This window comes from Trichechus manatus, unplaced genomic scaffold, assembly GCF_000243295.1.
Source record: "Trichechus manatus latirostris isolate Lorelei unplaced genomic scaffold, TriManLat1.0 scaffold00055, whole genome shotgun sequence".
NCBI lineage: Eukaryota > Metazoa > Chordata > Mammalia > Sirenia > Trichechidae > Trichechus > Trichechus manatus.
Window position 1 is genome coordinate 16174602 of NW_004443991.1, and position 16554 is coordinate 16191155.

Below are 16554 nucleotides of genomic sequence, written 5' to 3' on the forward strand. Positions count from 1 at the left end.
AAAATGCAATCCCACTCCTAGGAATATATCCTAGAGAAATAAAAGCCGTCACACTAATAGAAATATGCGCATCCATATTCATTGAAGTACTGTTCACAATAGCAAAAAGATGGAAACAACCTAGATGCCCATCAACAGACGAATGGATAAACAAACTATGACACATACACACAATGGAGTATTATACAAAGATAAAGAACAATGAAGAATCTGTGAAGCATCTCATAACATGGATGAAACTGCAGGACATTATGCTGAATGAAATAAGTCAGTCACAAAAGGACAAATATTGTATGAGATCTCTACTGTATAACTCACATAAACATTTGCACACAAAAAGAAACAATCTTTGTTGGTTATGAGGAACGGGAGGGATGAGGGGGGAACTAAATAGATCAGTGGTAACTTTGGTGAAGGGTAAGACAGTACACATTACTGGGGAAGCCAGCGCAACTTGCACAAGGAAAGGTCATGGAAGCTCCATAGACACTTCCAAACTCCCCATGGGACTGAATCGCTGGGCTGAGGGCTGTGGGGACCATGGTCTCCGCGAACGTCTAGCTCAGTTGGCATAACGCAGTTTTTAAAGACAATGTTCTACATTCTACCTTGGTGAGTAGCATCTGGGGTCTTAAAAGCCTGTGAGCAGCCATCTACTATACTCCACTGGTCTCACCCCTTTGGGAGCAAGGGAGAACGAAGAAAACAAGATGCAAGCAAAAGATTAGTCCAACGGACTTGTGGACCATAGCTACCACGGCCTCGACCAGACTGAGTCCGGTACAGCTAGATGGTAGATGCCGGCTACCACCCCTCACTGCTCTGACCGGGATCACAATAGAGGGTCCTGGATAAAGCTGGAAAAGGATGCAGAACAGAATTCTAACTTACAAAAAAAAGGCCAGATTCACTGGCCTAAAGGAGACTGGAGAAACCCCGAGAGTATTGCCCCTAGACACTCTTTTAGCTCAGTGATAAAGCCCCTCCCAAAGTTCACCATTCAGCTGGGGATTGGACAGCCTCATAAAACAGAACAGGACTAATGAGGCACAGCAGTCCAGGGACAAGGACTAGAAGGCAGGAGGAGACAGACAGGAAAGCTGGTGATAGGGAACGCAAGGTTGAGAAGGGACAGTGTTGACATGTCATGGGGTTGTTAACCATTGTCATAGGGCAATATGTGTACTGTTTAATGAGAAACTATTTGTTCTTCAAACCTTCATCTAAGGTACAAAAAAAAAAGAATTATCTATGTGAGATCAAATTGACAACAGCAACTCAAAAGGTTTGATGGGAAGCCTAGGGGACAGTGAGTTGAAGATAATGGTGATGGAATAATTTGGAAAAGGATAGTGAGAATAACAGCACAGCTGGAAGAATGTAATCGATGTCACTGAATTGTACATGTAGAAGGTTTCGGAATGGTATAACTTGGGCTATTTATATTTTCACCAAAAAAAAGTTCCTCAAGGTCGAAAAGGGAGAGTGTTGACATGTTGTGGGGTTCTTAACCAATGTCATAAAACAATATGTGTAAAAAAAAAAATCATTGGTACAGGTTTCAGTAAAGAGCGTCAGGAAGGTCTTCATTTGTCCAACACATTTCTATTCACTAAATGCTAATAGAAAAAGATAAGAGTGGAAAGTCTTTTGTGTTCTGTTTGATTGGCTTTATGTGAAAGTTTCCCTAAAGTTATTTTCCAAGATTATCTTAGCTATTCTATTGTCTTTATACCTCGGTGCCCAATTAATACGTCCTTGTGAGTCCTTGTGAGCCCAGCTCCAGCTGGGTCACTTTCTCTATGCTCAAGAAGAGGGTATAATAACTCCAATATTATTTCCTAAATCACTATTCCATTATCCAGATACATTTTGTCAGGGAAAAGTCTTCCAGTTGTCCTTTCTTGTCAGATTATAAGGGTAAGTGGGACCTCTGTTCATTTAAAGTGCCTCATGACTGCTGCTGAAATTGATCACCAAAAGTCAGATCGTTACTAAAGTTTTCAGTTATGTATTTAAGTGGCAGCTAACAGAGATATGTTAGACTCTACACGATTACTAATGAACACTAAAAACAAAAAGGGGATGGGTGGTTTGGACCACTTCCCCAAGGCATTTTCACCCATTGCCTTTCTAAGATCTCTGGAGTAACTGGGAAATAGTGCTTCTTGGAAATTAAATGTTCTCCAAATGGTAGTCAGAACAACTCCAGAATACTAAAATAAAAAAAAAATCAAAAAAGCATCAGTGCTCACAGATTCATGCTCAACTTTTTTTTTTCTCTCAAGTATCATTTTTTTGATATAACAAACATTTCTCCTCCAAATACTGAAGTCTTTGGAAGTTGAAAATTTGTTGAATTTTAATGAGATGTGTGTAGTTATGGACTTGAGAGACCAAGTGGATCCTTATGACAGTGGGAACCAGTGCCTGAAGGGCCTATTTTTAAAAATAGAAGGTAGAAGATTAATTCTGCATTCCATAGCATGTGGGTATTACAGTGAGCCAAAGCGCCTTTCCAATTAACTGTGCTTTTCAGATATAAGGATGAAGATTTTTAAGGAGACTATCTAAACCAAAGGAGATTTGGGGGTATAATAGTGTAGACAGTATCAGAGGCATATTATTAGGCAAAGGATAACTCATAGGGAGCTAAATTAAACTGTACTAACTTCTGTGTAACCCAAACTTTGGCATCCATGAAAGTGCAATAATTCCCATTTGTCAACTACTTTTGTGAGCCTTGTTTCTTCTTAGTTGCTTGTCATTTTTTAATCTTTTCTCTTTGTGAACTTTGGTGGTATTTGTCATATATCATTGTTGTAACAGTATTTCATGTTAATTCTAAAACTCAGGTCTAGACTGTGGAAAGCATGTCAAAGACCCAGTGTTTAATGTAATTTAAGTGCCCTGTACCGTTTGTTCAGAGAGCTGATAAGAGGGAATCTTCTTTTATGTTTAGAATTTCAAAACATTTCTTATAATGACCAAATAGTTTATCATTCATGGAGCCTCTACCTGAGATATTGTCTTCCCCTCAGGAGACCTAACTATAAGGAGATAGAGGCCCTTTAATTTTTTATATACTAAACGTCAAATTTCTTATTCTAACTCAACCAAACTGAATTTGGGTGGCAGGTTGGAGGTTATGGAAAAAGCACAGGCTCTGGGTAAATGAATTCATATTCCTTTACTGGAGGTGTGACTTTGAGAAAATCATTTAATTTCTGTGTGCCTACGTTCCCTGGTTGGTAAAGAGCATTAACAGCATCACCCTTATGGCGTGTGAGGAGGATTAAATGAAATAATATATGTAAAAGCCTTTTGTAAACACATGCAAGAAACTGCTTACACACATTAATTATTTTTGCAATTTCAAAAATCACCAGTGTGTGTTGTATGCAGCTGTTGATTTATAACCAAAAGAAAATCCAATTATATTAAATATAAGAATGTTGTTTTTAGCTGCCATTGCATTGGCCTCCATCTCATTGGTGACCTCATGCACCATGGAACAAAATATTGCCCAGTCCTGTGCCATCCCCACAATCAGTTGTCAATAAGACCATTGTGATCCATAGAGTTTTCACTGGCTGATTTTTGGAAGTAGATTACCAGGCCTTTCCTCCTAGTCTGTCTTAGTCTGGAAACTCCATAAAAACCTGTTCAGCATCATTGCAACCTGCAAGCCTCCTCTGACAGACAGGTGGCAACTGTGTATGAGGTTCATTGGCTGAGGTCTCCTGCATGGAAGGTGACAATTCTACCACTGAACTACCACTGCCTGCTCCCCAAATGTAAGAACAGTTGTCATAATAAGTTTGCTAGTGGGCTTGTAAAAACAGCATGAGGGCAGTGTCTGACTTCCTCTAACTTCACAAGGGGGAAAGGGGATGAAGATCAACAGCCCAAGGCTGATTCCTATGAGGCGGAGGTCAGACATGCCTCCTCTCTCCACCATATTTACCAATTCTGACATCACTGTAATAGCCACACAGAACTCAGAGATAATACTGACGATTACGGTTTTTATTAGGGAAGTAACACTTACAATTCAGGCTCAGGAACACTCAGGATATAGTTCGTCCATCAGAACAGCCTCTTACCAGCCATACCCGAGGGCACACCTCTCCCTGGCCCCCTGCCTCTGCCTAAAGGCCCTCAGATTTCTCTATCCATGGGCTAGGAAGCTCACTGTGTGATCTTTCTTGCCAGTCTCTCCTGCCACTGCTTCTCTGCCACCACTTTTCTGCCACTGCTTCTCACCAACTTCAGGGTTACAGCTAGCTGTCTCTGTCTTCTGGGTCCAGGAGCTTCTCAGCGCAAGCATCCTGGGTCCGAAGGACCTGCTCTCTGCTCTTGGCTAGTCTTCCTTGGTGGTGGTATCCTCTCTTTCCCAACTCTGGGGTGGCTCATTTCAAGCCCAGTGGAATGGCAAAGCTGACCAATCTCTTTGGTAGCCACGATTACCCTATTACACAGTCCTACCCAATCACTTGAGTGGGGGTTACAAGACCATGGCTAGAAAGGCCACACAAAAATTAAAGCACTGCAGCTTTAATTTTTAAATAGGCTTAATTTTTTTGAGAGGTGATCAGTTACCTTAAATTGTTCTTTGGACAGATCTAGTTCCCCTAAGTAAATTCCTCCTTGTTTGTATTGAGTCTCATGCTTCTGTATGTGGATCAAGTACAAGCTGTCTTCTACCACTAGGGCAGCCAGGGAGAAACCTCCTCTGTTGTGTCCCTACCTCATCAAAGTGATCAGAGTTGTTAATTAAGAGTCACTCTATGGGAATCGGAGCCCTGGTGGTGCAGTTGTTAAGAGCCTGGCTGCTAACCAAAAGGTCAGCAGTTCGAATACACCAGCCTCTCGTTGGAAACCCTCTGGGGCAGTTCTACTCTCATATAGGGTCACTATGAGTCGGAATTGAGGAGGTGGCAACAGGTTTGGTTTGGTTTTCTATGGGAATCTTGCAAACTGATGACTGATGTCCTTCCTTTCCAGTAGTGTGGGAAGAAAGAGTCAATGCAGGAGAAGACATTTATGTTCCACCTGGCTCAAATGTCAACCTGACGTACCAAATAGAAAAAAAAAAAAAAAACCCTTCTTGGTGCAGATGCAATGGTCCAAGGTCACCAATAAGGTGGACCTGATTGTCCTTTATCACCTCTTTGACTGTGCCAATGAGAGTCCATGTGGGTCACTGGTGACATTCAAAGAAACTCATGGTAATGTGTTAAAATGACTTTGCACTTAAGAAATGTGACTTCCTGACTCAGTGGAATGTATGAGTGTAGCTTTACTCTGTATCTGGAGGGCACTAAAATCTACAACCTTCTCATTCAGACAAATGGTAAGCATAACTGGTAGACGGAAGGAAGCACATGCTTTCATTCAGCTCTCTCTCATTTAACAAATATGAATCAACATGTGCTAGGCATGGTATACAAAGGTTGAGCAGAATCTCTGTTGAGGAAGAGAGAACTTAGTCAAATAATTCCACAAATAAAAGTAAAATTGCACTAGTGGTAAGTGCTACTAGTAATAACAGTGCCATGAAAGAACATATAACAGACGTTACAAAAATTATCCTCAAGGATGCAACACTTGAGCTGGGGTATGAGGATTGAGTAGATGTTAATGTGATTTATGAAGGTGGGGATCTGTGAGTGAACCAGAGAGAGGGAGCAGCATGTGTGAAGGGCTCAGTAGTGTTTCTGGAAATGAGGAAATGCCAGTGGGACTGCGTTGCAGAGATTAAGGGATGGAGCTGGAGATGTGGTAGGGATGAGATCATGGTGGACCTTGTCAGCCATGTTCAAAGCTTTGATTTTTATCCTAAGAGCCATAGGATGACACTGAAATATCTACAACAAAATGATGGCATGAAATTGTTAGCATGATTGTGCTCACATTATAAAAAGATCATGCTGGCGGCAGTTTGAGAATGGAGTGAAGGTGTACAAGAAGGAAAGTGTGAAGACAAGTTAGAAGACTACCTCAGTAGCACAGAGAGTGAGAGTGGTGCTTTGAATAAATAAGAAATAAAAATAACGTATTTTATGCTTTGGGCATATAATAGATATGACTTGGTAATAGATTGGACAAAGGAGGAGGGCACATGGGTGAAAGAGAAGGAAAAGTGGAAGATGACGTTGGAGTGTTTGGTCTGTTCACCTGGATGGTGGTGCTATTCACTGAGATGGAAGGCAAAGGAAGGGGACCAGGTTTGTGGGAGAATTTATGAATGTGGTTTTGGATATATTGAATATAGGACAGATAAAGATGGCAAGGAGACTGTTAGACATGTAGCATTTACACTACACATGCTTCAGATGCCTGCATTTGGAGGCAGGAATCCTAGCTTTAAACTCTAGTTCCTTTCTAGTCATGTCACCTGTCACACAAACTTGCTGAAACCATCTGTAAAATGATGATCATAATGTCTACCCTAAATTACTTGTCCTAAAGTAAATTATTTCCATTTCTAATGAAAACAAAAGTCAACAAATGGAAAATGTATTGGAAATGGAGTGTTTTTAACTCACAGGCAAAGTGGTCTGATATAATGTAAGAAACAACAACAAAAATTAACTCATGAAGACCATGCTAAAGGAGCTGCCCAGGACAAGCAACAGGTATGGTTTTATTACTTATTCTCTGTGGCTTATCTCTTACCTGCCCCAAGACCATGATATTATAGACCAAGATCCCCTCCACTACCTAACAGTGCTCTGTTTTCATTGCTGTTTCCCAGCTGAAAAAGTACTTGAGTTCAGTTGGGTGTGGGGTGGGGCTGGGATGAAGTGAAGAGAAATAAGGAGGCATGTGTACAACAATGTTTAGTTACACATACTTTGGCATCAGGTAACCTGGATCTAAATGTTTGGCTCTGCCACTTACTATGTATATATATGACCTTTAGCAAGTGATTTCAAGTGTCTAAGCCTTTGTTTCCTTATATAAAACATATGAATAATTACAGTACCTCCTTCATTCCAGTTACTGTCAAGTTTACTCTGACTCATGGTGATCCCGTATGTGTCAGAGTAGAACTGTGTTCCATAGGATTTTCGATGGCTGATTTTTTAGAAGTAGATTGTCGAACCTTTCTTTTGAAGTGCCTCTGAGTGGATTCAAACCTCCAACCTTTCAGTTAGCAATCGAGTGCATTAATCATTTGCACCACTCAGGGACTCCATCTCCTTCATAGGTACCTTTATTTTGATGATTAAATGAGGTAATCGGTGTAAAGGACTTAGCATGGTTTCTGCCAGAGGGTAAGAGTCTGGTAAATGTTAGCTTGCATTAAGAGCAGTAATGATAAGAATGAGTCAACTTTATTTCTCAATTCTTAATAAAAATGAGCCCTCCTCCCTCACTTCTATTGTCCTAGTTCAGAACTCAAAAGGACATTTGCCATCTGCATTAGCACAAATGCACATTAACCTTGGCTTTAGACATAGTTTTTGTACCTTCTGTTCAGACCAGTAAACTATATTATTGTGTATCTGAGGACCTAATGTTTATTCCATTGAGAATTGGCATTGAGTTGATGTACCCTATGGGAAATAGGATATATGATGGCTCAAAATGAAGACAGCAATGGAGAAGAGGTATTTATGTTACTCAAAAAAAAAGAGTGGCATCGCTTCTAAGGAAAATGTATTTCTTACGATAAAGGGCAACCCAAGTAGGCTAAGCTTGTAGTTTTACCAGCTACAAATCACTAGAGAGGCAGAAGCCATAACTACATCCTTTGTGGCTGGAAAACTCCAAGTCTCATGATTCTAACTTTGCTACTGGTCAGCTGGATTAGATCAAAAGCAATGGCTTCAGCCTTAGAGAAACTGTTCTGGTGTTGTGTACTTGAGTACAGTGAAAGCAAAATAGAAAAGAGAAAACAGAAGGGGGAAAAAATTCCTTGCTACAAGAGTGACCAAAAAAGTAAACGTTGTTGAGTGCAAAGGAGTAGACACTTACCTAGAGGAAGAACTTGCCTTCTGAGATCCCTAGCAAGTCCCCACTTAATGGCACATCTTCCTTTTCCCTTTTGTTCTTTTCATCTTCTCTAGCTTCTTCTCCTTTCACTTATGCTATCTCCCTCTAATATCTTTGTGCTATCTTCAAGTTTACAAACAGGTAAGCGAAGCACACATGAAGTGCAAACACTTGTAAAGTACACAAACAAATGCAAACTGAAGTAGTAAGAATCTAAATATGAAAATATCGAGCAATCAGAAACAGTTGGGTTAATCAGCTCTCTCTGTTTACTCTCTGTTGTCATCTGAGTCATTCTCTTCCTGGTCTGCACAAAACAGTTTGTCTAAATTCTGTCCCCCTGTTCCCAGAGAGCATAGCTGAGAAGGGATTCTGTTCTGTTTTCACAATATTTTTTCCCTGTGTGAGTCTTAGTGCTCCCAGGCTGTGAATGAGGGGAAAATATGATAAACAGTTTGGTATTTGCTTCTTTTTCATTTTCCCTTGGCAAGGTTTTCCCCTAGGTTAGGGGTTTTCAAATTATTCCCAGAAGACAGTACTCTGAGTTAAGCCTAGGGTTATTGTAATCTTTTAAATTTTTATAATTTGAATGTTACTGGATCTCACCATGCATTTTAAAATTTGAAGTTAATAGTATTAGTTATAACAGTACAACATGATTTTAATTTCCCAGATTACAACAACAACCTTAAACTAGTTGCCATTGAGTTGATTCCAACCCATGGTGTTCCCATGTGTTGCAAAGTAGCACTGTGCTCCATAGGATTTTCATGGCTTTAATCTTTATGGAAGCAGACCTCTAGGCCTTTCTGGTACATCTGGGTAGATTGGAACCACGAACTTTTCAGTTAGTAGCTGTGCACTTGACTGTTTATGTCACCCAGGGACTCCTTAACTAAAGCCTTAGGGAGCTGTTAGTGTTGTTATCAAAAGTAGTAAAAGTAGTAGTGGGAGGAGGAAGAGGAGGAGTGGTGATAGAATTAGCAGTATAATAGTAACCCTGTCTAGAGGCATCGTTTGCTCTTGAATCTGAGTGCTGGTTCTTGTGAAACTCTTGCATTTTTTCTTTATTCAACTCATATTTTTGTGTGTGTGCTTACAGTGCTAGACACCAGGGATACAGTGATGCATAGTATGAACATGGCCCTATCCTCAGGAATCATGAAGCCCAGTGGGAAGAAACAGACATTAACCAAATGAGCAAACAAACGTCAAATTGGAACAGTGAGAAGTGCAATAGTAGTGAGAAAGTATAGATAACGTTATGATAGCGTGCAATAGGAAGATCAGGAAAGGCTTCCTGAGAAACTGATGCTTCAGCAGGAGTTAATCAGTTAGAAGTGGGGGGAACACAGAGCGTTACAGACACAGAACAGGGCATGCAAAGGCCCTGTGGTGGGGAATGATATCAACTATAGAGGATTTTAAAAGGTATTATAGCTGCCAAGGAGCCCTGGTGGTGCAGTGGATAAGTGCTTGGCTGCTAACCAAAAGGTTGGCTGTTCGAACCCACCAGCCACTTCGTGGAAGAAATCCTGTGGTGCAGTTGTACTCTGTCTTATAAGGTCACTATGAGTCAGAGTTAACTTGACGGCACACAACAACATAGCCGAAGCAGAATGATTGAGGGAGAGGCAATTGAAGGTAATGCTGGAGAGATTGATCAGTGAAATCTATGTACAACGTGATAAGGAGTTTTGGTCTTTATCCTAAGAGCTGTGGAAACTGATTGAAATATGGTCGTTTTGTTTGATTAATTTGTTTAGCATTTAAAAAAAATATCTTTGTGGTGGAAGTGTAGAGAATGAATTGCGCAGAAAGAATAGTGTAGATCAGTTGGAAGACAATGGCAGAAACCTATGTGAGAGATGCTGGTGACTTTGAGTGGCAGTGAGGTAGATAGAGAAGCATGCTGCTATTGGAGACACAATTAGAAGATTCACTCTATAGAACTTGGTGGTGAATTGACTACTTGCAACAAAGAATAAAAAGCTGTATCAAGGATGATGTTCTGGTTTCCAGCTTGTGGAACAGAAAAAACAAGAAAATTACTGTGTCAGGGGACACTGGAAGATGAGCATGTTGTGCAGGAATTATTTTAAATTTGATTTTGCACATGTTGAGTTTGTGGTGAAATAGATACAACAGATAGCACGTAAACAGATGGGTATATGATTCCTGATCTAGGGGAGGGGTTTAAACTGAAGATACAAATTGGTGAGTCATCTGAGTATGGGCACTAAGTGAAGTTCCTGAAGTGAAAGACATAATCTAAACAGAGAAAATTAAATGAGAAGAGCAAAGTGGAGTTTGCAGAGTCCATGTTGCTGAGTGGAGAAAGATGAGTCTTCAAAGCATTAGGAATAAAAAAGTAAAGTTTTAGTAGTAAAATTAGGAGAGTTGGGTCACAGAAACATAGGAAGATAATATTGCACAAAAAGAGTAGCCATCATTTCTGATGTTTCTGAGTGGAAAAAAATGATTGTATTTAGGAACACAGAAATTATCAATTACCTTAGCTAGAGCTATTTCAGTGGTATTATAAGTTAGGAGTCAGGCTGGAGAGGGAAGAAGAGGAAGTAGAAGACAAGGAAATAGAAACAGGAAGTGTTGACAAATGTTCCAAGAAATTTGTCAGTAGTAGTAGGAAGGGTATGAGTGCTCACATGTGAGGGTTTTTATTGGAGTTGTGGTGGTGGTGGTGTTTTAATTAGTGAAAGACACTTGATTATGACTGAGAGCCAGTGGGCATTATCTAGTTGACAGAGAGCAATTAAATACATCATAGAGAATGTAAAATAAACAAGTTTTCTGAGTTGATGGAGAAGAATGAGATCCATACCACAAGCAGTAAGACTATCCTGAAATGGAAAAAAACGACAGCTTTTTTTTTTTTTGTAACAGGAAAGAGAGAAAATAGAATGAGGGCATGTGATGAGGGAAATTCACCTATTATTTTCTCTAAATTAAGAACTGAAATAATTCTTACAGAGGAAGCAGGCTTCAGAAAAGGAGATTGGAGAAGGTATGGTATAGCTGCTGTGGACAGAGGGAAAATGAGTTTAGTAGGTAAACGTATTTGGATTTTTGGTCAATGTTTAACACCCATTGGAGTGTGGTATAAAATTGTAGTGAAAACAATTTTCACTTTTGTGTGGCTTTCTCCAGAAGCACTTGGTTGCGCTGGGCATTCTAAAGTGGTTAGTTGGATTTAGCCACAATTGGATTCTTTTTAGATTGGTGCAAAGTAGCAAGGGGATTTGGGAGTATTAGCAAGAGTGTTATTGAAATGATGGACTATGCAACGTTAGCTAGATAATGAGGGAAGCAAAGAAAGAAGAAATCTGATGAACTGGGAGAAAGTAGAGAGATCAACTCACTACAAGACTCAAAGAAATTAGAGAATTTCTGAAGTGGGACTAGTTGCACAAACTGGAAGACAATGTATTTGGAGGCAGATAGTGGGTGGTTTGAATTAGTGATTTTGGAGGTGGGACAATTATGGGTGGTAACAAGGTCCAAGGTGTGACTGTGAGAGTGAATGGCTGAATGGCTGAAATGGTATGGAGATGAAAGTGAGCAGGACTGAGAAGCCAGGCATTGGATACGTTAACTACACAATCACTGATATCTCCCAGGTTTACAGCAACCTGAGGCTGGAGATGAGGATTGCAATCCAGGTATCACAGTCTTCCCGTGAATAATGGAGGATGGTTGGGAAATTAGAGCAAGAATATGCAAACTTTTTCTCTGCAGTGCCAGATATTAAATAGTTTAGGCTTTGCAGCCCATTTTGTCTATCTTACAATTTACTCAACTCTGCCATTGTAGCATGGTAGCAACTCTAGAAAATATGTAAATGAGTGGGCCTGGCTGTGTTCCAATAAAACTTTAATTACAAAAGTAGACAGTAAGACAGATTTGACACACACACACCATAGTTTGACAACCCTTGCTTGGGTTAGAGAATAATAGTAGTGAATTGGGGAAGAGAAAAAATTGTTTAGTTTTTCTCACTGTGTTACATACAGCCAGTAGTACTCCAGATGATTTTAAAAGATTCATGAAGAAATTTTTTAAATGTTAATTAAGAAAAATTTTAAACATATACAAAATTATATAGAGTAGTATAATAAACTCCCATGTAGTGATCACATAACTTTAACAATTATCAACCCATAGTCAATCTTGTTTCATTTAAACCATTATCTACTGCGCCCTTCCCATATTACTTTGAAGAAAATCCAAGATATCCAACTCATTTTAGTATGAATCTTTGAAAGATAAGAATCCTGTAAACACACACGCACACAGCATCCAGAATACCACTATCAGACATTAAAAATGTAATTAATCCTCAATATAATCAAATAACTAGTCAGTCCTTGACCGTTTCAAATTTTTTTTTTGTTTCAATTAGGATTCATATAAACTTCATGTATTGTGTATGTGATAAATCTCTTTTAATCTGAAGGTTATCTTACATCTTTCGTTTTTCTTTTACAATATAGTTGTTGAGTAAATTACATCATTTGTCCTATAGAACTACCCACAGCCTTGGTTTTGCTGTTGTATCTCCGTGATATTGTGATGCTCTTTTTTCACCTGGTAGTTATAGAGACTTGTTCAGATTAAAGTTTCTGTATTTTGTTTGTTGGCAAAAGTACTTCATAAATGACTTTCTAGAGTTACATCTGGAAGCACATAATGTTTGGTTGTCTATCTTAGCATGATGTTAACAGTCACTGATGAGCATTGCCTAGATCCATTAATTCATTATGGATTGCAAAATAGTGATATTCTAATAATATTCTTTTTTTTATAAGCTGGAATATTCCTATAAAAAGAAACTTCCCCTCATCAACCAATTATATATCAGATATGCAGTTTGTATAAAAAACCAAAAACCAAACTCGTTGCCATCAAGTCGTTTCTGACTCATAGCGGCCCTAAAGGACAGAGTAGAACTGCCCACTGGGTTTCGAAGGAGTGCCTGGTGGATTTGAACTGCTGACCTTTTGGTTAGCAGCCGTAGCTCTTAACCACTACTGCCACTAGGATTTCCAAACAGATACTTGATTCTTTTCCTTTATTTTCCAGTTTTAAAAATGAGTTGTTTACGTATCTAGCATCCTTAGAAAGTGACTAGTGAATATTTTGTATTATCACAAGTTTATATGAATTTAGACGTATCTGATTGGTTTAAATTCATTATAGTTATTATCCTTGATACACAAAATGTTCCATACATAAGAGATAGCAACACTTTGTGATATAATTACAAATATTTTCCCAGTTAGTCTTTTATCTTTAGTTTCTTATGGTATTGTTTGTCATGTAGCATATTCTTAATGTTTATGAAAAAAGAATATATCATTCTTTTTCTTCGATGGTCCTCATTTTGAATAATAGTTAAGAAAATTTTCCCCATTCCTAGGTTACATGGGAATTCACTCATGGTATTTCTAACACATGAAGCATTTTTTAAATTAACATTTAAATTTGTGATGTTAGGTTTGTGGTATACAGAGGTGTATCTGAATTTATATTTTTCTGTATCTCTAATGATCTCTTCTATGTTTTATATTTTTTTCCTTTCTGTTGTTCAGTTTAGATATTTTCTATTGAACTCTCTTCCAACTCATAAATCTTGTCTTTTGTGGTATTCAATACTTTTTTTAAAAAAATATTTTATTGTGGTTTTGGTGAAAGTTTACACAGCAAATTAGGTTTTCATTTAACAATGTCTATACATATTGCTCAGTTACACTGGTTACATTTTTCAAGATGTGTCAGCATTCTCATTATTTTCATTCTGTTATTGTTGTTGTTAGGTGCCATCGAGTTGGTTCCAACTCATAGCAACCCTATTTACAACAGAACAAAACACTGCCTAGTCCTGCACCATCCTCACAATCATTGTTAACGTTTGCTTCTATTGTTGGAACCACTGTGTCAATCCAGTTCATTGAGAGTCTCCCTCTTTTTTGCTGACCATCCACTTCACCAAACATGATGTCCTTCTTCAGGAACAGATTCCTCCCAATAACATGTCCAAAGGAAGTGAGACGTGGTCTCACCATCCTTGCTTCTAGTGAGCATTCTGATTGTACTTCTTCCAACACTGATTTGTTCATTCTTTTGGCAGTTTATGGAGTATTCAGTATTCTTCACCAATACCACAATTCAAAAGAGTCAATTCTTCTTCAGTCTTCTTTATTCGTTGTCCAATTTTCTCATGCATATGAGCTAATTAAAAATACCATGGCTTGGGTCAGGAGCACCTTAGTCTTCAAGGTGACATTTTTGCTTTTCAACAATTTAAAGGGATCTTTTGCATCACATATGCCCAATGCAATGTGTCTTTTGATTTCTTGACTGCTGCTTCCATGGGTGTTGATTGTGGATCCAAGTAAAATGAAATCCTTGAAACTTCAATCTTTTGTCCGTTTATCACGATGTTGTTTATTGGTACAGTTGTGGGAGCTTTGTTTTCTTTATGTGGCTTTATGAGGCTGTGGTCTTTGATCTTCATCAGTAAGTGCTTCAAGTCTTCTTCACTTTCAGCAAGCAAGGTTGTGTCATCTGCATAATTCAGGCTGTTAATGAGTCTTCCTCTAATCTGGATGCCCCGTTCTTCTTCATATAGTCCAGTTTCTCAGATTATTTGCTCAGCATACAGATTGAATAGGTATGGTGAAAGGATACAACCTTGACGCACACCTTTCCTGACTTTAAATCACGCAGTATCCCCTTGTTCTGTTCAAACGACTGCCTCTTGATCTAAGTACAGGTTTCTCATGAGCACAATTAAGTGTTCTGGAATTCCCATTCTTCCCAATGTTATCTATAATTTGTTATGATCCACACAGTCAAATGCCTTTGCATAGTCAAAAAAAACACAGGTAAACATCTTTCTGGTATTCTCTGCTTTCAGCCAGGATCCATCTGATATCAGCAATGATATCCCTGGTTCCATGTCCTCTTCTGCATCCAGCTTGAATTTCTGGAAGTTCCCTGTCGATACACTGCTGCAGCTGCTTTTGAAGGATCTTCAGCAAAATTTTACTTGCGTATGATATTAATGATATTGTTCGATAATTTCCACATTCGATTGGATCATCTTTCTTAAGAATAGGCATAAATATGGATCTCTTCCAGTTGGTTGGCCAGGTAGCTGCCTTCCAAATTTATTGGCATAGGCAAGTAAGCACTTGCAGCACTGCACTTATTTGTTGAAACATCTCAGTTGGTATTCCATCAATTCCTGGAGCCTTGTTTTTCGCCAATGCCTTCAGTGCAGCTTAGGTTTCTCCCTTCAGCACCCTTGGTTCCTGATTATATGCTACCACTGAAATGGTTGAACGTAGACCAATTCTTTTTGGCATAGTGACTCTGTGCATTCCTTCCATCTTCTTTTGATACTTCCTGTGTCGTTCAGGATTTTGCCCATAGAATCCTTCACTCTTGCAACTCAAGGTTTGAATTTTTTCTTCAGTTCCTTCAGCTTGAGAAATGCCAAGTGTGTTCTTCCCTTTTGGTTTTCTATCTCCAGGTCTTTGCACATGTCATTATAATACTTTACTTTGTCTTCTTGAGCCACTCTTTGAAATCTTCTTTTCAGCTCTTTTATTTCACCATTTCTTCCTTTTGCTTTAACTACTCTACGTTGAAAAGCAAGTTTCAGAGACGCTACTGACATCCATTTTAGTCTTTTCTTTCCTGTCTTTTTAATGATGTCTTGTTTTCTTCATGTATGATGTCCTTGATGTCATTCCACAACTCGTCTGATCTTCAAATCTATTCTTGAGGTGCTCTCTAAATTCAGGTGGAATATACTTAAGGTTGTACTTTGGTTCTTATGGACTTGTTCTAATTTTCTTCAACTTCAACTTGAACTTCCATATAAGCCATTGATGGTCTGTTCCACAGTCGGCCCCTGGCCTTGTTCTGACTGATGATATTGAGCTTTTCTATTGTCTTTTTCCTCAGATGTAGTAGATTTGATTCCTATATATCCCGTCTGGCGAAGGCCATGTGTATAGTCACCATTTATGTTGTTGAAAAAAGTTATTTGCAATGAAGAAGTCATTGGTCTTGCAAAATTCTATCATGTAATCTCCACCATCGTTTCTATCACCAAGGCCATATTTTCCAACTACTGATTCTTCTTCCTCGTTTCCAACTTTCACATTCCAATCACCAGTAATTATCAATGAATCCTGATTGCATGTTTGATCAATTTCAGACTACAGAGGTGGGTAATCATCTTCAATTTCTTCTTCTTTGGCCTTAGTGGTTGATGCGTAAATTTGAATAATAGTCATATTAACTGGTCTTTTTTGTAGGTGTATGGATATTATCCTATCACTGACAGCTTTGTACTGCAAGATAGATCTTGAATTGTTCTTTTTGACGATGAATGCAACACCATTCCTCTTCAAGTTGTCATTCACAGTATAGTAGACCACATGATTTTCCGATTCAAAATGGCCATTACCAGTCAATTTCAGCTCACTGATCCCTAGGATATCGATGTTTATGTGCTGT

The 16554-nt window shown here is 38.8% G+C and overlaps 1 protein-coding gene across 1 annotated transcript in view; it reads left to right on the forward strand.

Annotated features, from left to right (window-relative positions):
• The window catches only part of CD96 (CD96 molecule), a 150626-nt gene that overhangs the window by 18851 nt on the left and 115221 nt on the right, over positions 1-16554 (forward strand). Inside the window, 3 exon segments of the mRNA XM_023732856.1 lie at positions 5011-5090; positions 5093-5234; positions 5237-5356. Coding sequence (XP_023588624.1) covers positions 5011-5090; positions 5093-5234; positions 5237-5356 — 342 coding nt within the window.